Source organism: Brassica napus, chromosome C7 (assembly GCF_020379485.1).
Source record: "Brassica napus cultivar Da-Ae chromosome C7, Da-Ae, whole genome shotgun sequence".
Taxonomy (NCBI): domain Eukaryota; kingdom Viridiplantae; phylum Streptophyta; class Magnoliopsida; order Brassicales; family Brassicaceae; genus Brassica; species Brassica napus.
Window position 1 is genome coordinate 24,643,924 of NC_063450.1, and position 23,362 is coordinate 24,667,285.

At 36.9% G+C, this 23,362-nt stretch overlaps 2 protein-coding genes, 1 long non-coding RNA gene, 2 other non-coding genes and 2 pseudogenes across 5 annotated transcripts; all 7 read left to right on the forward strand.

The window, feature by feature from the left end:
- The first annotated feature begins 424 nt into the window (after positions 1–424).
- Positions 425–2,013, forward strand: LOC106371043 (probable galacturonosyltransferase-like 8). Its single transcript, XM_013811062.3, has 2 exons — positions 425–1,779; positions 1,857–2,013. Exon 1 carries the CDS (start codon positions 614–616, stop codon positions 1,760–1,762), a length of 1,149 nt encoding a protein of 382 aa, XP_013666516.1. The 5' UTR covers positions 425–613; the 3' UTR covers positions 1,763–1,779; positions 1,857–2,013.
- Positions 2,014–2,166: 153 nt separating this feature from the next.
- Positions 2,167–4,764, forward strand: LOC106369437 (annotated as a pseudogene).
- A 1,106-nt stretch (positions 4,765–5,870) lies between these two features.
- LOC111208328 lies at positions 5,871–7,623 on the forward strand. The gene is made up of 2 exons (XR_002660322.2): positions 5,871–6,722; positions 7,368–7,623. It is a non-coding gene; the product is annotated as an uncharacterized LOC111208328 (long non-coding RNA).
- Positions 7,624–11,429: 3,806 nt separating this feature from the next.
- LOC106369439 (glutathione S-transferase T3-like) lies at positions 11,430–12,282 on the forward strand. Its single transcript, XM_013809594.1, has 2 exons — positions 11,430–11,451; positions 11,612–12,282. Exons 1-2 carry the CDS (start codon positions 11,430–11,432, stop codon positions 12,280–12,282), a joined length of 693 nt encoding a protein of 230 aa, XP_013665048.1.
- A 4,698-nt stretch (positions 12,283–16,980) lies between these two features.
- Positions 16,981–17,096, forward strand: LOC125591036. The gene has a single exon (XR_007327023.1). It is a non-coding gene; the product is annotated as a U5 spliceosomal RNA (small nuclear RNA).
- A 1,638-nt stretch (positions 17,097–18,734) lies between these two features.
- Positions 18,735–18,808, forward strand: TRNAV-AAC. Its single transcript has one exon. It is a non-coding gene; the product is annotated as a tRNA-Val (tRNA).
- A 315-nt stretch (positions 18,809–19,123) lies between these two features.
- On the forward strand, positions 19,124–23,245 carry LOC106371044 (annotated as a pseudogene).
- Positions 23,246–23,362: the final 117 nt, after the last annotated feature.

Sequence of the window (23,362 nt, forward strand, 5' to 3'; positions counted from 1 at the left end):
TTACAAGCAAATATATGTGTGCAGCGCACGTGACAAGTTGTTTACATTCAACTTCTAATCTTTCAATCTCACCCGTCCAAATCGCCACAGTGGAGCCCGTTTCACAAAAGCGAATCATCCAGCTGTTTCCCTCGACCTGCATAGCTGGCACTGTCTTAATGGGTCAAGACAAGTTTCCAAAACCAACCTTTCGTTTTCTCTACAGTACACCCTCCCGCAGAGGAACAAATCCACTCTTATTAAACTCACCGATATCTCGAAATTAACTTTTCTAGTATGGGTTAATTAAAGTTTAGGGATTGCTCTTTGTAAACTTTCCCTTAACGACTAAGCCATACTGCCTTCTCACGCGCTACTAACGGAGCGTGAGTTTCAATCTCCTAAACAAGGAAACCAAATCATGAGAATCCAAAGTAGACATCTCATTTATAACCAATCTTTCTTCTTCTTCGTCTTCCTCTTTCCTTATCTCTCCATCTCTGTGGAGAGAGAAAGGAACATTCTTGAGATCTTTCTTGCACAATGCTAACTCATTAGCAGATTCAAGAACAAAGCTCAAATCTTTCTTTACACTCGCTTTGAAGCTAAACGTGTTCTTGTTCTTGTTCTGATAATGCAGTCAAACGCCGTCGTTTTAGCGGCGGTCTTGTGTTTGTTTCTTCTACCACCGTTCGCCGTCGGGATACGGACGGGTCCAGGGAGGATCACGACCGTCAACGGCGGAATAAATACGTTTAGTAAACTCGGTCCGTTCATGGAAGCTCCGGAATACAGAAACGGCAAGGAGTGCGCTTCTCTAGTAAACAGAGAGAACTTCGTATCGTCTTCCAACGACCCTTCTCTAGTCCACATCGCCATGACTCTAGACTCTGAGTATCTCCGTGGCTCGATCGCAGCCGTCCACTCCGTTCTCCGCCACGCGTCGTGTCCAGAAAACGTCTTCTTCCACTTCATCGCCGCAGAGTTCGACTCAGCGAGTCCCCGCGTACTGAGCCAACTCGTCCGGTCGACTTTCCCCTCGCTGAGCTTCAAAGTCTACATCTTCAGGGAGGACACGGTGATCAACCTGATATCGTCGTCGATCAGACAGGCTCTCGAGAACCCGCTGAACTACGCTCGGAACTACCTCGGAGACATACTCGACCGGAGCGTTGACCGAGTCATCTACCTCGACTCGGACGTGATCGTCGTCGACGACATCACCAAGCTTTGGAACACGTCGCTGACCGGGACACGTGTCATCGGGGCTCCGGAGTATTGCCACGCGAACTTCACGCATTACTTCACTTCGAACTTCTGGTCAGACCCGGTTTTACCGGGTCAGATCTCGGGTCGGACGCCTTGCTACTTCAACACGGGGGTGATGGTGATGGACATGGTTAGGTGGAGGGAAGGGAGCTACAGGGAGAAGCTAGAGAAGTGGATGCAGCTCCAGAAGAAGATGAGAATCTACGATCTTGGTTCTTTGCCACCGTTCTTGCTCGTGTTCGGAGGGGATGTGGAAGCTATCGATCATAGATGGAACCAGCACGGTTTAGGAGGGGACAACATACGAGGAAGCTGTCGGTCTCTGCATCCTGGTCCGGTGAGTTTGTTGCATTGGAGTGGGAAAGGGAAGCCGTGGGTGAGACTTGATGAGAAGAGAGCTTGTCCGTTGGATCATCTTTGGGAGCCGTATGATCTGTATAAGCATAAGATCGAGAGGGTTAAAGATCAGGCTCTGCTTTGGTTTGCTTCTTTGTCGGAGTTGGCTGATGATTGAAGCTTCTTGTGAGAGAGGTTAAAAGAAAAGTTACATTTGTTTATTTTCAATTTTCATGTTGTGCGTTTACAGGTTCTACAATACATTTGTTCAGGTGATTCTTTGATTTTGTGGTGTATAAATGGAATTAGAGAGGGAGAGAGTGAGAGATATAGAGGCTGTGGAAGCTGTTGATGAACCCTTTCTTTGAGAATTCTTTTTCATTTTGGTGCATCTTCTTGTTCCTTAATAAAACTCATCTTGAAGTGCCTCTTGAGATTTTCAAGTCAGACCATTTAGGTTGTGTATTATAGAGTAGCTTGGGTGACAAGTGATAAAGGAATGGATTGGTAACAATCAGACGGTATATCCTTTAACGCTGTGGTAAGAGATGCCTAATCAAACCATGACAGTGTGTGCATGCCATGGTCGACCTTAAGATTTACGAGGTTTAAGATAATCTACTCTATTAAAATTAGGAAGATTTACACGTATATTTTGAATGCGTAGGTTTGTGATTGACAGATAATCTACTTGATCGTTATCAAAACCATGATTACAAACATGACATAAACACAGCGTCGTTAAGGGATTAGTAATGGGCTGGTCTGTTAAAGCCCAAATGCGGTTTTCCTGGGTCCATAGCTTGTCGTTGTAGTTCACCGATGACTCTTGACTGACTCTTTTAGAAGGAATGAATCGAATCTATGTGGTCCCACACGTTCACAGTTGTCCCTGAGAAGCAGAGGCAAACATTTTAATTAATTTGATGATTAAAGAACTAAACTCGTGTCTAATTCAAAGTCTTTTGCGTCGAAGTCTTCAGCTTTCGAAGGTCTCGCTATTAGAGAAACACTGAGTTTCAATTTTGTGTGTCCACTGTCCACTGGAAGCAGAAATCCAAAAAAGTTGGATCATCATCATTTGGAGCTAACAATTGTTAGATTTTGTGGGCTATCTTCACTTTTTTTTTTGCTGGTAAGTTTCTCTTAAATTCTCTCTCCTTCAAAGTGAAATTTGAGTACTTTCAATCATTGGGGTCTTTCTATTTTGCTTCAATTATTTGAATGCTTGCTCATTTCAAGTGCACTTTCCGACAAGAATCTGAGTTTGCTCACAAAGAGAGATTTTGTCTTGTGTGAAAGTAGTAATTAGATCCTTTACTCTTGAAGATAAAATAGCTATGGCTGATACAAGTTGTTGTTGTTGTTGCCAATATTGACGATAAGGTATTATAATCTCTGTCTTCTTTTTAGATTGTCTCTGTTCTTGAGAGAGCTTCCCAAGTTCTTGACAAGATTGTACTATTTCTCATAGGTTTCTTGATTCATTCCTTTGGTTTCTAGGGGGTTTATGGCTTGATGGAGGATAAACAGGTAAAGGCAATGGCTCCATCGAACCCGAGCCTGCAAGTGTCGGTTTCATTTGGAAGGTTTGAGAATGATTCACTCTCGTGGGAGAAGTTCTCTGCTTTCTCTCCAAACAAGTACTTGGAGGAAGCTGGAAAATTTTCAACTCCAGGTTCCGTAGCTCGGAAGAAGGCCTATTTCGAAGCTCATTACAAGAAGGTCGCTGAGAGGAAAGCTGAGTTCATGGATCATCAGGATAAAGAAATTGGCAAGAACGCATCCTTTAGATCAGTCCTTACAGATCAGGGAAGTGTAGAAAGTGGGCCGGTGACAGAGTCTGTGGTTGAAGAAGGATGTAATGGGCAGCTCACTTGTGAAGAAGTTAAGCATGTCACTGACATTGTGAAAGAAGAAGTCAAGAACAGTCAAAGATTGGAGAACTTGAAAGAGATTGCTCTTGTGAAGGAGAAACCAGATGATGTTGAAGTGAGAGAAGAAAGTCTACCAAATGATACTAATGGCAATACAAATGAAATACCAATGAAGGAGATGGAGAAAGAGAAAACCCAAAAACTAACCAAGAAGGATGAAAAACGTACAAGAAACTCTCCCAAGGTAAACTTTCTTGTCTTCTGCTTCGGATGTGTTGAAACAGTTTGTGTCTTCTAAAACGCTCTTTCTTGTTCTTGTCTACAGCCTGATCAGGTGAGGACAAAACCGACAACTAACAAGACTGTAACAAGTAAGAAAACTCCACCGAACAAAAACATGATGAAGACAACAAAGAAACCAGCAGCCCCACCAGTGTCTTCAACTCTAAGAGTGTACAAGCCAACTTCAAAAGTCACTTCACAGTCTTCTGCAAAGAAGGAAAAACGTCTCGTCTTTACTGAGAAACAAACAAACCTCTCTGAAGTCATTGCATATGTCCATGAGTCTTGGTCCATCTGCCTCTGATCCTACTTCTCTAACAAGCACTAGAAAGTCATTGATCATGGAGAGAATGGGAGATAAAGACATTGTGAAACGTGCTTTTAAAACGTTTCAAAAGAGTTATGGCTTCAAAGCTTCTGTCGACGAGCAAAAGCCAGCTCTAAAGCAGGTATATTAGTATTTTCTTAGTAATGTTTTTTTTTGTAAAAGATAACCACTGATTCAGCTGCTTAAACACCAGAATCCTGCTAAGCCAACTACGAAAGCAAGTGGCATGGAGAAGAGAAGTAGTACTAACACTCGTGGACTGAAAAGCAATGTGACAGCTGAGAAACAACAAAAGGAGGTAATCTCTCTCTCTCTCGTGAGTTATGACCAAACTAAACATTGGAGGTTTGCGAACCCTAAGGCTGGAGTGGTTGATGTCAAAACTCGGAGAGACTCTCTTAATCCGAACGCAAGTTCTCTTCCAGTATACGTACCTTACAAAGAGGCTCTTCAGAAAAGGTGTTAGGATAGTTATAATCGGTTCGGTTTTAGTATGATCTTTGCCACCAATGTTGTTCCATTTAGTCTTGAGGTGAAGAGCCAATGATCTTTTTGTTATATAGAGAAGTCTCTAGTTGTTAAAAATAAGCCTAACGTTAATATCATCCCTGAGGGAATGGATGATGAATGGTTATAATTTACATTCCTGTGTATGTGTATAGACTGTGAGAATCATACAGTTTGTTTTGAGGATGAGTCAGAGCTACCATCTTTGGCTGTGATAATCTTGTATCTTGAAAGATATCTGGACCTTCGAAAAAAATTATTCACGGTTGGTAATATATTCGAAGAAGTAATGATAAAATTTTAGAAGTTACTAACTTCATTTGTGTTTTTTTTTTAATTATAAATAATAAATTGAGAAGTATAATTAAAAATTTAAAGTTTAGATCTTAATATATACTCCCTGTGGTTCATATTAGATGATGTTTCCGTTTGACCATTCTAATTGCATATGCTAAATGCATAACAATAAGCTCATTATGGAATTTGGACCTAAGCCTAAACTGTTTCCTCGCATAATCATATGACAAAGCGTTCCAAATTCCAAATTATAATGTTTTTGTTTTCCTTTGAATTTGACTGTATTGAATGAGATCCGTAATTATTTTCCTTAGTTACTAGAAGATAGAGAATATCAATAGTCGATAATCATTTACGCAAGACTCAATAGTCGATAATCATTTACTATAAATTCATCACTCATGCAAGTTTTTGAACCTCACTCGAAATAAGAAAAGCTCATTTGAAGTGTTATTACTATTGAAAATGTTTGGATTCGGATGCTTCATGATGTTCGTCTCGTGTGTGGTGATGATAGTGCAGGCTGCGATAAGCCTCGCTTCTGTCTTAGGTTATGTTTAGTGCTTAAGTTGTAATCGATCGGGCTTCTAAGTCAGATCTCACTATGAATTAATAAAAAATAATTTCTTCTTATTTCTTTAATCTCTTGTTCTTACTTTTTGTGCTATTTACACATGACTCTATATTCCGGAATTGTTTACGTTCGAATTTTCCTGTTACACGTTCTTTCTATACTTGTTAGTTTCTCTGGTATTTGCACGAAGTCAATGTTGATATATGTTCATTAATTATGAGTTCTTGTTTTTCTTTCAAAAAATTGTTTACTATTCCCTCCGTTTCATTATAAGTGTCGTTTTAGGTTTCGACATACGGATTAAGAAAACAATTAATTTTGTACATTTCCTATAAAAAAATACTATTACCTATACATCTAACCATATTTCAACCAATTGAAAAAATAAATTTTGCATAAAATTAATAAATTTTGCATTGAAAATCGAAAACGACACTTATTTTGTAACGAATAAAATTTTTTAAAACGACACTTAATATGAAACGGATAGAGTATAAGATTTTTGAAGCCCAAGAGCATTCCCATCGGTGAACTTGGGGGGGCTCGATTTCCAAGACAGTTTTATTGATTTTTTTGTTTTTTTTATCTTTTTCGTTTGACTTTAAAAAAAAATAGAGAAATTATGTCGTATATACACATAAAACAAGAAAATTAGCTAAATACCCTAACACTGTTGAAAACACTGTTATATTTTAAATAATACAAAACAACCTCTGTACACCTACTCACCTATGCTATCTCTTAGTTTAGATATTGTGTCAGAGACTACCAGAAATCAACTTCTATTACACACCATGTAATTAACTATACTATTATCCTAGTAAAGACTTCTACTGTGAATGAAAAGTCGTCATTTACAGAGTGTATAGTTCCTTTTTTTGCATCCGGATGAGGTAGAGTTTCTGTGGAATACAACAACTCAACCACCACCACCTTCTAGTTACAAAAACCAGCTTTTTCGTATGTCCCCTTTAAATCATACCTACAAACTGAATCAGAAACACTTCTTCCTCCTTCTCTTTTGATCTATTGTAAACCAGATTTTTTCTAAGCTCATATCTCCTCGATGAACTCTTTTCCTCTTTCTTATTCATGATCCCAATAGATCAATTTCATTTACATCTCTTATTTTAGAAAAAAAAAATTCGAGTCTTTTCAATAAACAAAATTCACTAAAACCAGGATTTTGGATCTAAATAAAGTTTGCTACTTTACAGTTTGAATCCCAAGATTTTTGAAAGATTCACAAGCCCATAAATTCCACTAGTCGAAGGTATGGTGTGTACTGAAATTCAAGATGGGTTTCTATTTGGTTTCACTGCTTTTGTTGTGACTTGTTAGATTAATTATTTTATTGTCGATATCTATCTACTTACATGTAACGTCTATTTGTCACAGTTATTATTAGATACAAAGAGAGGTTTCACAATTTAACATACTTTATACATGTTATGAATATAATCTAGACGTTAACCTTTTCAGTAGTATCTACCTTTCATAAATATATATTGGATTTTGCAATGATCTATTTATTTGTTATTTTTCGTTTTTCCAATTTTGTAACGATATCCAACTAGTTTCTTAACTTCCATAGTAACAGTTATTATTATTCTTAGACGTTAAATTTTTTTCTAGCTTTTAACTTCAAATATATTAGGAACTTGTTAGAGTTGACCAATGTGGTCACAATATCTGTTTAGTTACTTGTTAACTTATATTGTATTAGATATAAATATCTATGGTGATAATAATTTAGTTACACGTTAATGTCTATTGTAGTAGCTATTAGTGGCAATATATGTTTAATTATTCAACTACTATCTTCCATATACATATAGGATTTGCAGTGATAGTGTAGAAAATCGTTGAGCTTAGTGTATATTGTAGAAGTTATAGCTTGTTGTTTTTAATGTTGTAGGTGGAAATATTGTCACCAGTGACGGAGTTGGCTAGCACGATGAGGTCGAGGACAAGACTGTGGACAACATAGTTCACCTTATCAGCGAACAACACTTTTCTTTTGGTTCCTAACATTGTTATTATTCTCTATGTACAGTTAACAATTCTAATGATTTTATTATCCTATAAGTTTACATTTAGTAAACTTTAAATTTTACCCTAATCTTATAATGCTAATGTAATCAATATAATTACATTAAATGTTTTGCATACAATCACTAACTCTTACACTTCTGTCTCTTCTCTAGCTTCACCAACAATATATTAACAATTAATCATTGATGTTTGAATTAACATTTAATACAATTGTTGGATTCGATTTCTGTTACATTATTAACATATAATATGAATACTTAACAACTAACATTTATATTTACCAATTTATTTATTTTTTGTATACAATTACCGATGCTCACACTTCTCGTTCATTTTTTAGTTTCACCGTACATATACTTATTAACTACTATTATATGAGTTAACAGATAAGACAATTGTTAGTCACTAATAAAAATATATTTAATACAATCTAACATTTCAATTAACAAACGATGTAAATGTTCCATATATATGATAATAACATTTAATGTTCATAATCTAACATTGGTGCATACACAATTAGTTAACGGTTACTCCTATTTGTCGTTAGCGTCTAACACTATCTTTATCTTCTAATAATTTTACTATCGAAACTATGAGAATTACATTTTATATTAATACACAAATAAGACGTTTGCGGTGCCATCATGTTTATATATAACATCTAACATTATCTTTGTAGATTAATATAAATATTTCATCTTAACATGCATTCTATAACCACACGATATTCATTTATTGATAGAGCATATTATATAGTGTAGACCCTAAGTGTTTGAATAAGCTAACACTATAATTATCAGTTATGTGTAAATGGTTCTAATTAGCACTTATATAATACTATACTTTAGTGGTTACACATTACAATTAGTTGAAACCATTATATATACTCCACGAATCCTTGATATCTCTTACTTCCCAAAATATACCATGACAACTTGATATTTGTGCAGATTTTATTGAGATTTTTTTGCAGAAGGGCCCGCACACCAACACAATCATGTGGAGGAGAATGAACCTATTATCAGCCTATGTTTTAACATTAACCTAGAAACATGTTTTCAGTAAAGGGTATTATGGGAATGGGGTACAAAATTATCTACAGGAAACAAGAGTTTTGAAGCGTGCAGGGTAGTTTGCAAATATTTTCCCCTAGAGTGTATATCTACCTAATTATCTCAAAAAAATATATAAGCGGACTAATCACAGACTGCCATGTGTTGTGAAGCCCGCGAAACAGTAGTGATACCACCTCTTACGGGAGAGGCTGCACAATATAGGCTCACAAAAGACAGCTTATTATATATTTTTTTTCTTGGAACTTGTGTGAACTTGAGGTTAAAACCTCCAATGCACATTGCTCTAAGCTTATAATCTCTTTGTATTGGGGATCATATTAGTCAACCTCATTATCTTGAATTCTTCTAGAACCGAAAAAAACAAAAAACTGAAAAGCCAAAGAACTAAATGCTCATGGCTAGCTTAAACCATTATAAAAAAAGTTTACACAGAAAGTAATTATGATAATTAAACGTGATTTGGTTAATTTGAAAAATAATTGTAGAAGATTGATTAAATTATTAGTCTAGAAAAACAATGGAAAAGATAAACAAATATGGGTGTACGGAGGAGTGTTGGTGGGAGTAGGCATGGGACGGATCGGGTATCCGGGCAATTTTAAGGTATCCGGATCCAGATCTTTATCCGGCGGATCTATAATTTTGCTATCTTTATCCGGATTCGGAGTTTTCGGATATCTGGGTTCTCGGCTATCCGGGTGTCGGATATCCTTCTAAAATTTTTAATATCTGGCGGATATCCGGATTTGGATCCTTAAAATAAATAAAAAATAATATTAATATATATAAATATTAAAAATAATTTAAAAATAAAAATATATATAATATTTTTTTAATTATTTATATGCATAATATTACATAATTTATATAAAATTTATATATACTATATAAAAATGAAAATATAATAAATAAAATTAATATATATATAAATATATATAGATATTACTATTTTTGAAATAGTTATTAATAAAACTTACGGATCCGGATATCCGAACTAAAAAATTAAGATATCTGGATCCGGATCCGGCTTTGACGGATTCAACATTTTACTATCAAGATCCGGATTTGGCCCCTCCGGATATCTAAATTTTCGGGTCGGATCCGGATCGAATCGCGGATCGAATCGCGGATCGAATCCGGATCTCGGATAAAAGTGAGACAACTGATGTCAACACAATATTAATTTGTTAAACTAATCAATATAGTTTTGTCTGAAAGGCCAGCATTCTCCACGTGAACACTACGCGCCACCAAAAAACAAGAAACAACCTGACAGGCTCGTCCCTCTACTAAGGCACATGAAGCATTAGCTTTAGGCCACATAATATAAAGTAAATTATAGGCCAAAATTTATGAAGTTGTTTGTAGGTGAAATGGTTAAACAAGTGAAGTACAACTTCTATATTTGGGGTTCGAGTATTACTACTACCATTGTTTTTAATAATTTTAGATAAAAGTTACATTAGAATGCCACATTTTCTGACAGGCTTTAGGGCATCAACATCGCGGTCCCTTAGGGTCCGTCCCTTAAGAAGTATGGGTCGAAAATAAATCAAAAAGAAAAGAAATTGAGTGGAACGGGCCTAAAATAAGGGATTTCGGGCTCGTCCCGTGAGGCAACGTGTCAGCTCGAGATTGGGAGAGCAAATCGTCGAAATTGTCGGTGTCTTCGCGTCAATCTCATTCTGAAAGAGAAATTGAAATACGAAATCACGAAGGTGAAAAGTTGATCTCCTCAGATCGGAAGATCGATCTCTCTTTCACCTGAGGTTCAGTCTGCGTGTCTCCTCAATCGAAAGCCCAACTCACCAAAACGAGAGGTCGCTTCTTCCGTTGGCGTTTGATCCCCAGATCGAGATTCCGAGCTCCATCGACTTCCGTTCGCTTCCGGTCTTGTACGAACGGTCTCATCTTCCCCAAATCCTCTGAATCTCGACCCGAGCTCAATCCACAGCCGCTACCAAGGTATTTTCTTCAACTCCCATTTGAAATTGAAAAGTTTAGGGTTTTGTATTTTGCATGCGAATAGTCTGTGGTATAGATTCTATGTTGTTCGAGAACAATTGTACAGATTCTAGGGTTCACAAATGTTACATAGTTTTGTATAGATTTGTAAAGATTTAAATGGTTGGATTGTGTGATTGTTTTCGTTGTAGCTTGATTGATTGTTTCGTATAGATTGAACCATTGTAGTCGTTGTAGCTTGTTTGATTGTTTCATATATATTGAACCATTATAGTCCTTGTAGCTTGTTTGATTGTTTAGTATAGATTGAACCATTGTTTTCATTGTAGCTTGTTTGATTGTTTCGTTTAGATTGAACCGTTGAGTTTGGTTGTTGCTTGTTTGATTGTTAACAAATGTATAACAAACCAGTAACTGGTTTTAGCAACATGAAAGAACCGTTTGATAGTTTAGTTTTGATGCTTTGCATCCTATAACTGGTTTTGCGTCTCCGGCTAGCCATAGTTCATAAATCATATTTGTGAAATCGTTTACTTAATAGTCCATATAATAATAAAAGTAGGTTCTATACTTCATCTTTCAAGTTGTCTCTTGTTTTTTTTAACAAGTGGTTTGTGGTAGTTGTATATTAAAGACAGTGACTTGCTTTCTGCTTAGTTACATTGTATACAGTATGTTTTTAACAAAATCCGATTACATTAATGATGTTGTTACGAAAGTTGATAGCTTTTTTTTGGTGTAATAAGTTAGGATTTGACATTTCTTGTTGGGAGTTCACCATTATGAGTTTCTAGACTTCACTTCAGCCTATAAAATCTATTCTCTTATCTCTTTTATCTCATAACTCTTTCTCCATTCTATCTCTTATCTTTCTCTCTTCAATGGATCCAAGCACTGTTCCTAGTAAGTCCGCTAGCTACGTAGGACTGCTTCACAGTCAACAAGGAAGCGTTTATCATGAAAACTTCCTTTACATTTCCGGCTTTCAGTTCTCAGCAATCTGAAGACGCACCAGTAGATGCATAAGCTGCCCGTCCTGTAAGACGCAAGTGGACCCCTGCAGATGACGAGGTGCTGATCAGTGGGTGGCTCAACACTTCAAAGGATTCGATTGTTGCAAATGAGCAGAGGTCGGGGGCCTTCTGGATACGGGTTGGTAAGTATTATGCAGAGAGTGTCCATGGAAGAGAGGATGGTGTGAGAGAGCACGGTTGTTGCAAGAAGAGGTGGCACAGAATCAATGATGATGTTAACAAGTTCTGTGGCGCATACTCGGCAGCTCAGCGCCAAATTAGCAGTGGTGAGTCTGACACAGACGTTCTGAAGAAGGCGCATGAAATTTTCTTCTCTGATCAAGAGCACAAGTTCACACTTGAACATGCTTGGTGTGTGTTGAGGTTTGAACAGAAGTGGCTCAGCCTTAACACACCCAAAGCTGGTGGCGTTTCAAAGAGGAAGAATGTGCAGACAGATTCCCAAACTTCTACCAACGAAGGCTTCGTTGATGTTGAGAGCAGGCCCGAAGGTGTCAAGGCTGCTAAGGCTAAAAGAAATACAGGTAAAGGGAAGTCCGTCGCTGAGATTGCAACAGTTTGGGAAATGAAGAAGAACGATTTGGTGAGGAAGGAGAGACTGTCGAGGCTAGCAATATTAGACACTCTCCTCACCAAGCCTGTTCCATTGACTGAGAGGGAAGAATCTGCGATGAATAAGCTCCTAGCCGAGTTATTCTGAAAAAAATTAGATGTTCTTGTTTCATGTTCTTGTATGTTGTCACTTTAATTTTTAGGATTGCTCTATGTTTGTGTTTGCTCTATCTTTGTGTTTGGTCTATGTATTTCCGGTTTCGTTAAATGAATGATTTTCTTTCAATGTTTGTGTTATTGTTTATCTGTATATTTATCTGTTTCTGATTTTCTTTCAATGTTTGTATTTCATGTTCTATGTTTCTAACTAGTATGGCTCGACAATGTTTGCAGGTTAAGTAAAAAATGGGACGTTACAGCTACTCGCAGCCATCAGAAGACGAGCCTTTATTTGGAAACAATGACGACAGCGACTACAGCGAGACGGAGGATCTCATACGACGCGACCAAGCTGAGTTAAGCTTGGAACGTTGTTCACAGGTTCACTACCCCCCGCAACCGGAGGTAGAGTTTGGTTTCCCGCAGGTCTGCTATTGTGGTGCTCACCCAGTGCTTGCAACGTCTAACACTAGGAATAATCAAGGTATGTGCTATGGTAGTTGCTTAATTACTTAGCCTGTGAAGAAGGCTTGTGCTAGTTTATGTATGTGCTTAGCGAGTTTTTGCGTATGTTAAACAGGGAGAAGATATTACACTTGTGCGAACAAGGACGACGGAGATTGCCATATTTTCAAATGGTGGGATGACGTGGTGATGGATGAGATGAGAGCCAGAGATATACATGTGTTTCAGCTGGCTGAAAAGGTAGAAAGCCTAACCATTTTAACTGACTATGACACTGAGGAGAAGCTACGAAACGTAGAGAAAAAGGTTGGTGATATGGCTAAGGATAAATCATGTATGATGAAGGGGTTTGAGTGCTTTGTAATGGGCATAGTTGTTCTTTTTGTTGTAATATGCTTGGTGGTTATGTTTGGATAATTTTAACTTCTCTAACCGGCATGGTTTGGGTTTTTACCGGATGTAACGGATATGGTTTTGTACTCTTTAATATAACGCATAAGTTTGTTTATTTGTGCTCAAATAGAATGGCTGCCAATAACTAACATGATCGAGTTTCTTATTTGTAACATAACTCATTTGTAAACCAACTCATAAGATAGTTTATTTGTGCTCGTGACCAAATAGAATGGCTAACACATGTTTATTTCATTTATAACCATAAGTCACAAGTTGAGATTCTTTGTACCAATAAGTGAGTTGATAAGTCACATGTTTATTTTGCTTTCTACCAATAAGTCACAAGATGTACTAAAGAGTTAATATCAATATTCATTCACGGGAGGATTCGTAGCGACTTCTTCTTTATCATATAAGTATTGAGACTTCTTCTCTCATCTTCTCTATATTTCTAAACACTTTTTTATCTTTTGTTAAAATTTTCTATGGCTTCTTCTTCACATTATCATTACCACAAAGATAATGATGATGAATTAGATGACATATTTGAAGATTTATGTGAAGAATATATTGATTTCAATCCACAACCAAAAGAGCGAAAAACACGAGTTTTTATCGAGAGACACCGGGAGGAAGGCCATCAGAAGCTCTGGAATGATTATTTTAGCGAGACTCCAACATACCCGCACAATATATTCCGGCGACGGTTTCGAATGAGCAAGGCATTATTCTTGCGTATTGTGCATCGTCTGTCTACAGAAGTTGAGTATTTTCAACCCAGAGTAGATGCAACCGGACGGTCGAGTCTAACTCCGCTGCAAAAATGTACCGCAGCAATTCGTCAATTGGCGTATGGTGGTGGGTCTGACATAGTTGACGAATATGTCCGAATTGGAGAAACAACAGCTCGAAGAAGTTTGCACAATTTCGCTGCGGGAATAATCGACTTGTTTGGCGATGAATACCTAAGACGTCCCACACCGGAGGATTTGCAAAGACTACTATATATTGGAGAACAACGTGGGTTTCCAGGGATGATTGGAAGCATCGACTGTATGCATTGGGAGTGGAAGAATTGCCCCACAGCTTGGAAAGGAATGTATTCACGAGGAACCGATAAACCAACGATTGTCTTGGAGGTGGTAGCTTCATATGACCTCTGGATTTGGCACGCGTTTTTTGGAGCTCCAGGTACTATGAACGATCTTAATATTCTCGATCGATCACCCGTTTTTGATGACATTATTAACGGAATAGCGCCACAAGTTAACTTCCATGTTAATGGTAATCCATACAATTTGGCATATTATCTCATGGACGGTAATTATCCAAAATTGGCTACTTTTATTCAATCTATCCGACTACCACAAGGTCAGAAGTATTCATTATTTGCTCAAACCCAAGAAGCTGTGCGAAAAGATGTCGAGCGTGCATTCGGAGTCCTACAAGCTAGGTTTGCCGTTGTTAGAAATCCATTTAATATTTGAGATAAAGAAAAAATAGGAAATATTATGAGAGCATGTATCATACTCCATAATATGATTGTCGAAGATGAACGATCATCAGGAACTCAGGACAATGGTCGTGAATTTGAAGAAAGAGAATAGGTGGCTACATTTTCCGTCAATATGCCTTCACCTATCGTGAGTACAATTGATCGTGGAACGAGCGTTCGAAATAGACAAGTCCATGAGCATTTAAAAAATGATTTGATTGAAAATATTTGGACTAAATTTGGACATCTTACCCATAACATATAATTTATAAGTTTCTATTTGTATTGGAATAAATATTTGTGTGTTTTTTTTATAATTATGATGTTTCGTATTTCTATTTTACAACTTTGTAATTTTCTTAAAATTTCAATTTTAATGTTAAACTTTTTAAAAATATATTTCATTTACAACTTCTTTTTATATGTTATACATTATGAAAATAATAAATTAATTAAATAATAACCTAAGAGACCAGAAAAGTCCACTAATAATCTACCAAATTGTTTAATGTCCTTAGCTTAGGTCCCTTAACATATAAACTTAATAAAAAATGCTAAGGGCTTGTGGGTTAAGTCCCACCAATACCGATGCCCACGTAAAAGTTTGGGACGACACTGCAACCTGAGGCCCTTAAAATCCGGAGCCTCGCGGGCCGAACAGCGAAATGTAGTGAAAATCCAGAGAGTTTTAAATTTCTTCTTCTTTATGAGCGAACCTAAACTGTTTCTGCTTTGACAGTTCAGTCTTATGATCTCTCTAGATTCTTTAAGGGTTTTCTGGTGAGGTGTTTTGTTCCGGTTGAAAAATGGCAGCTCATAGATTTAAATCGGAGAATAAAGATGCTGAGAAGCAGCTACGTCGATACCCGTGCGACGTTCTAGGCGTCTTGAGGGATCAAGAAATTAAGAGCGCCTACCCTAGTAAAGCTTCTTTATTGGTTTCTTGTTGTCTCTGTAGTTTGCTATGCGAGTTTGGAAGATAAAGATCAAATCTCGTCACAATCTTAGTGGAAGATAGAATCTTTATGGGTTTGGGAGAAGATTCTTGAATTGAGTTTACCAATAAGTCTCTGGCAACATGTTAATGGGTACTTATACTAAAGGGAAGGCGGTGGTCTAGTCTCCTTCTGCTTATCTCTGTTTTAGTCTTGTTCCCTATTGTAGCCAATGCCTGGCTATGATCTCACTTTTGTGTGCGTAGTGAGTGTCTTATCTCCCTCCTTATAAGTATCATATGTGCAATGTTCACACTCACAGTAACGGAAGAGGAAGTAACTTCCGGGTTGGTGTGCAGAGTAGAATCATCTTAGCAAAAGAAAATTCAAGGTTGGCTCGCCATAGTCTTTTCCCGTCAAAGTGGTATGAAAATGCCAAAGCATTGAGATAATTAACGTGTGCGTCTGTCTGTTTGTGTATTTTGATCAAGAAGCCAATAGCGGTTGAGCTTAGCCCTCTTATTTCATTTTAAAATTCATACCACATGAAAAAGAAAAGGCATGTCATTACTGAGTATATAAGAAATCCTATACCTAATTTTGGTTTTAAAGCATTGTACAAAGGTTGATTTTCATGTGCTTTTTGAAGAAGAGAAAAAAAATGCACTCAGCCTACACGACTGCTCCATTAAGAAAGCGGAGCTCGAGCAAGAACCGACTGAGAAAGAGCTCGTTCAAGAAGGCGGTGGCTGGGGCATATGCACCAATTGATCAGGAAGAGGGAGAGAGCAGCAGACAGAGGAACAAGAAGCCATGTAGTACTTGTCATAAGTCTGAGACATTTAAAGGAGAAAAGCAGATGGTACAAATTAGTAACTACATTTGAAATTAGACAAGAAAAAACCATTTGCTGTTAGTCTTTGTATCTGTAAATCAGTTGCTGTTTTTTCTCCTTCAACTCTATCATTAGTAGTAATCAAAATTATTTGTTTGATACCTTATTATTAGAGAAAATTATCATGATCAAAGCATGTATGTAAATGATCATGGCATATATATAGCCTACAAGTTTTCAATCAGTAAATGTTTTAGAAACTCAACAAAACCACATTGTAAAATGTACTTTCTAAAACCAAATTGTAAAATTCTTATTTTAGTCTTCACGATTATTAGAAAAATGAAGGAGAATGTGGCTTCAAAGTTCAAACCATGTTATTGCATATTTGCTTATACCAAAGAAAGATCTTTTATCGTAATGGAAAGGCCCAGTAATACCTACAGCCCATAAGACCTTTTAAGAAAAAGCTTCAGCGTCCCACATCGGGGAGCCGAGAAGATAGGATCTGTGGAGACTTCAGTATAAATACGCTTCACACTCTTCGTTAGAAAATCACGCAGCCATGTGGTGAGCACAAAGCGAACTATTCTTTCGCCTTTTACTAAAGAATACCGTGTGCTCTCCACGCCAAGTGGCATACGCTTATTTTTGGAGGGATCCACTTTCGAGTGGACCCAACATATTTCTAGTATAAATTTTATTTGCTGTTAATTACAACTTGCGAGGGAAAGTAATTAATAATACAAAATCTAAGGGATTGTGTCGTTAGCATGGATCAATGAGTGCATCTCGGTCTATAACCCGCTTCAGCAGCTCTCTTTTCTTTCAGAACCAAGCAAGCATTGTTGGCCAAATGGAGAAAGCGTTCAGACAAAGTATGATACCACTCGGAAGTGCAGCCGCAGAGTCAAAAGGTACACACTCAGAGAGGATGAATCCTTTGACTCTGATCCTGAACTATGGGCTTTTAGGAGAAAACATGCTGATCATGAAAATTCAGACTATGCAGGAACAACCATTGACATGAGGAGTCACTACGCAAGTACATGGCAAGAACTCAAGAATATAAACAGAAATCACTATGAGATCATATGACATGAGAAGTTATTAATCATTATGCAATTAACTAAGTTAAGCAGTCTACAAGAGATAACTCCTGCTGAGTCAATCATTTCAGCATATCAATTAAGCTTATACTTAAACAAAATCCATACATGGCTCATTATGTTACTGTGCAAAGTATATACTCCAAAAATTAGAGGCAAAATCAGTCTTCTTTCACCGACGATAATAAGGAAATGATAAGTATAAAGCCGTCACGCCACTTCAACTTGTCCTTGTGTGTGTAACGCACAATAGGTTTAGTTAGCTTTTTGTATTCTGATATTATCTAATGCAGAGAAAAGGGAAGACTAGGTTGTCTAACCGGGACGACGGGTAGCCAAGTATGCTTGTTACCCCGTGTAGTGATCCACAAGACATCATCTACTTACAGAGAGAGAAATGCACTTAGGAACATACCCTTAGTACATGAACATGACTGATCTCGAAATATCCTGCTTCTTACAACTTGCTTTCTTAGTGTCTCTAGTCTTATCTTTTGACCTCATCTCTGTGGTATCCTCTTCTTCACATACTTAAACTTTAGGAGAAGTTGGCTCCTAAAGAAGGGGTTTTAAAGAGAGGTAGAGTTTTAAATATACACACTCAGTTCAGAATACACATCAATGTATCTAACATGGAAAAGACAAAAGGTGAGAGAGCGCAAAACATACATCCTCTCTCTCAAGTCTGAAGCTCCAAAACTGTAGAGTGGGTTCTTCATCCCAACAGAAGAAAGATATTCCTATGTATATACATAGCAAAACAGATTGCAAGGCGAAAGATGAACTCACGGATGAGCATCAATCTCTCTTTTGTTCAAAAGCTTGCTATCACATTTACAGCTGAGATGTATGAGAGAAAAACATAAGAAGCACACATCTTTAGTTGAAAAACTATAAAATGCGAAAACCCAGAATGAAAAATCAATACTTATGTTCAATATGACATCTTTGCGTACAATTCAACCATAACTTTCTACTTCGTAACGATAAACACGCCTAGTGTTATTACGTAATCGATCTTCAAACAAACATCTTACCAAGCACAAGGACGTGAATCTCTCTCGCCACTGGTGCGAAACTCTCAGTGAGCTCTTCTTTCCGCTTCGTGGAAGCCGAGCACGGTGGGTTTGGTTCGTTTCCCGGTTAATGGGTTACGTGTTTTTTAGAACTTGCTATATTATTTAGTTTGTAAAACAATAACCATCAGGTTTCGTGGTGTAGTCGGTTATCACGTCAGTCTAACACACTGAAGGTCTCCAGTTCGAACCTGGACGAAGCCATTTATTTTTTTTCCTCCACCCGCCCGGAATGCTTAATGGGCCTAACTATAGGGCTCGACAATCAAATCAGATATAGGGCCCGTCTGCCTGTGTTGTTATTTTCACTGTCAACGTCAAGAAAAACCAGTACGACTGTAAAATGCATCACGACCACGTGATAAATACTTATAAAAACTATGAGTGGGTTAAAGAAACAAACAGTTTGTTCTTTTTCTCCTGTGTGGTTTGAAGCTGCCATACTGCTCGTGAGTCACTAGAACCTCCAAACAATCATCAACGTACGTTTTACAACTATTAACGTAACCGACAAAGTCTAGCTAGGACCAACCAAACTAAAACACAAAATGTCCTAACGAATACAATAAATATAACGAATTAAAAAAAACCATAGTGCTTTATATTAGAAGCAATGCACCACTGAATCTGAACTCTCCAGAAGTATGACTCTGTTTCTGAAGCCTCTTATCATCTTCCTACATGATTCATGGCTTGCCCTCCTCTCTCTACTGGTAATCAAGATGTCATCTTTCTGACTTTCTCTATCATTCACTCGCCCTGTTTCTCTGCTCTGACAATAATTTCTTCCTTTGTCTCACGAGAAGAACTATGGATGGAGCTCTGAAGAGGCAGCTGGAGTTCCAAAAAGGCTCCAAGCATCCATTAAAACGACATGGGGGCGACAATTGAGGAGTTCACTTATGGTTCCACTATTCAAGTGTTTGGTGGCTTTTTGCTTGATAATCTCCCTCTTAGTTTTCATAGAGGGTGTTTACATGAACCTAGTAGTACTCTACGTTAAGTTATTTAAGCGAAAACCCGAAAAAGTTTATAAATGGAAGCCTATGCAAGAGGACATTGAGCTCGGAGATGAATCATATCCCATGGTCCTTGTCCAAATCCCAATGTACAACGAGAAAGAGGTATGCAATTTATATTTGAGAAAAAGACAAAAATAACACTAAATCAAGTTTATGTTCCCAAACTAGCACTCAAGGTCAAAAGTCACAAAAATAGCACTTAATGTTTTATCAAAAGTCACAAACTTAGGGTTTAGAGTTAAAGTGTAGGGTTTATGATTTAGGGTTTAGGGTTTAGATTTTAGGGTTTAGGGTTTAGAGTTTAGGGTTTAGGGTTTAGGGTTTATGGTTTAGGGTTTAGGGTTTAGAGTTTAGGGGTTAAGGTTTAGAGTTGAGAAATGAGGTTTTGGGGATAAGATTTCAAATTTTGAAAAATAAAAAAAATTAAAATTTTCAAAGGATAAACTTAGAAATGTGCTATTTTGGTCATTTTAGTTTTTGAGTGCTATTTTTGTGATATAAACTTAGAAATGTGCTATTTTGGAGATTTGCCCTATATATTTTATATCATGGACCGATATATTAAGATTAACCTCAAAAATATATATTGACAGGAAATATAAAGATGTGAGATTCCTAACACTCACGACGTGTTCTTACACCGCAGGTCCTTAAATTATCTATAGGTGCTGCATGTAGACTAACATGGCCATTGGACCGCTTAATTGTTCAGGTTTTAGATGATTCCACTGATGAAACCATCAAGGTCTCTTGCTAATCAAGTCTGATTACTTAATCAGACACATATCTGTATTTTTCTAAAATTATTAATGTGAAAAGGATTGAAACGCAGGAGCTGGTGAACAATGAATGTGCAAAATGGGAAAGTAATTAAAGGCGTGAACATTAAGTGTGAGAGGAGAGACAATAGAAATGGCTACAAAGCAGGAGCTCTTAAACAAGGCATGAAACATAACTACGTGAAGCTTTGCAACTACGTAGCCATATTTGACGCTGACTTCCAACCGGCCGGAGCCTGATTACCTCCAACGCTCCGTCCCGTTCCTTGTACACAACCCTAATGTTGCTCTCGTTCAAGCCCGATGGAGATTCAGTACGTAGACTACGGTATCTAATTATATTTGACACACCTAAAAGAACTATAATTAGTAACTTTTCTCTGAACTTTTATTTTAAAATTAATTGGACACTAACAAAAGCAATCATTTGTTAAAATAAATTATATGCATGCAATACCGGATATTCTTTCAAAATGACTTTTTTTATTATTCATTTCACCAAAATTCCTTCATTCATTTTCATTATATATACATATATATATATATATATATATATATATATATATATATATATATATATGAGAAAAAGACAAAAATAGCACTAAATCAAGTTTATGTTCCCAAACTAGCACTCAAGGTCAAAAGTCACAAAAATAACACTTAATGTTTTATCAAAAGTCACAAACTTAGGGTTTAGAGTTAAATGGTGGGGTTTAGGATTTAGAGTTTAGGGTTTAGGGTTTAGGGTTTAGGGTTTAGAGTTTAGGGTTTAGGGTTTAGATTTTAGGGTTTAGATATTAGGGTTTAGGGTTTAGAGTTTAGGGTTTAGGGTTTAGGGTTTAGGGTTTAGAGTTTAGGGTTTAGGGTTTATGGTTTAGGGTTTAGGGTTTAGAGTTTAGGGTTTAGGGTTTAGAGTTGAGAAATGAGGTTTTGGGGATAAGATTTCAAATTTTGAAAAATAAAAAAAATTAAAATTTGCAAAGGATAAACTTAAAAAGGTGCTATTTTGGTTATTTTAGTTTTTGAGTGCTATTTTTGTGATATAAACTTAAAAGGTGCTATTTTGGAGATTTGCCCTATATATATGTATATATATATATTTATATATTTTTTTAAAATTAAAAGCTAATGATAATTCATCTTAAAACGAACTAGTAATAATTTGAATTCGTTCTCGATCGTACAGTATGTTGATTAGGCCGCTTTATTTTTCGGTCTAAGAAACGTAAGAAAAAGTCTACTTTCAAATTGGGTGATTCTGTGTGTGGGGTTCATCACATTGAACGCAAACAAGTGCTTGATGACGAGGATTCAAGAGATGTCACTCAACTACCACTTTATGGCAGAGCAAGAATCTGGATCCACTAGACATGCCTTTTTCAGCTTCAATGGTGCATTTTCCTATCATCATGTTAATTTCTCATTCCCCTCCACGGCTCCACCCCTTAAATCTTTCGTATTCACCTTGTTTGACTCTTATTAGTGGGATGGTAATCAACTTATGTGTTAATATTCGATGTTTAACATTAAATCTTTGTCAGGAACTGCGGGTGTATGGAGAATGGCGGCGATGTAAGAAGCTGGAGGATGGAATGACCGAACCACCGTAGAAGACATGGACTTGGCCGTTCGTGCTGGTCTTCTCGGATGGAAGTTTGTCTTCCTCGATGACCTCACGGTATTCGATTATGTCCCTAATTAATTAACCATTAATTTTTAATAAAGAAAACTTGCCTCGAATCAATAAAATCCCCAACCTTAAAAACTCATATCATGTTAACTTTACTCGTCATACTGGATGATATCTAATATTCAATGATTGACATATACACATGTTGTCTATAAAAATCATTGCATAATGCATAATGCACACTGAGTTTTGTAGGTGAAAAGCGAGCTACCAAGCAAATTTAAGGCCTTTAGATTCCAGCAGCATCGATGGTCGTGTGGTCCAGCCAATCTCTTCAGGAAAATGATTATGGAGATTATTCGCAATAAGGTCTTTTCCAAAAAAATTGTTTCATCTTAAACACACACGTGCCACAACTATTTTGTTTTTTTGTCCATCACCTTACTAGTATGAGATATGTGATGTGAGGCTGACGTACATTTTCTTGTTGAGTGGTAAATTTCTTTTGTTTTTTTTCTTCATTTAACTATATATCAATTTTTTTCTTATATGCTTTACTGGAAATATGTAGATTTTGATGCTGAACTTGATTTGCTAATGTAATGGCCTAATGAGAAGATCGGGTTCAATCTAGTGTTATTTGGTTTGGGTAAAATATGTTACGTATTTGAAAGATTGATTGCTTTTGTTTTACTATACAAATAATTAACGTATTGTGTGTAATAACGAGCAGAGAGTGACGTTATGGAAGAAGTTGTATCTGATATACAGCTTCTTCTTCTTAAGGAAGATCCTAGTCCACTTTTTCACTTTCTTCTTCTACTGCGTTGTTCTTCCTACAAGCGTCTTCTTCCCTGAAGTAAACATTCCAGCTTGGTCAACTTTCTTCATTCCCTCTCTGATCACTTTCTTCATCGTCATTGCTACACCAAGGTAATTGGTACTACACTTCTTGATTTATTTTGTTCAATATACAAACATATAGTATTAACCTTTTAAGTTACTATATCGTAGATCCTTCTATCTCGTGATATTTTGGGTCTTGTTTGAAAACGTGATGTCAATGCATCGGACAAAGGGAACTTTCATCGGTATACTCGAACGAGGAAGAGTGAATGAATGGGTTGTTACTGAGAAACTAGGAGATGCTCTTAAGACTACGCTACTTCCTCAAATTGGAAAACCTCGTAACGGGTGTTTCGAAAGGTAACTAACTAATGAGCTATGAACTAATCAAAGCAAAATAAACATAACAATATACTTAGAAGAGTGTTTGGTTTGTTGCAGCATGAACTCGAAGGAGATAATGATGGGGATTTACATATTG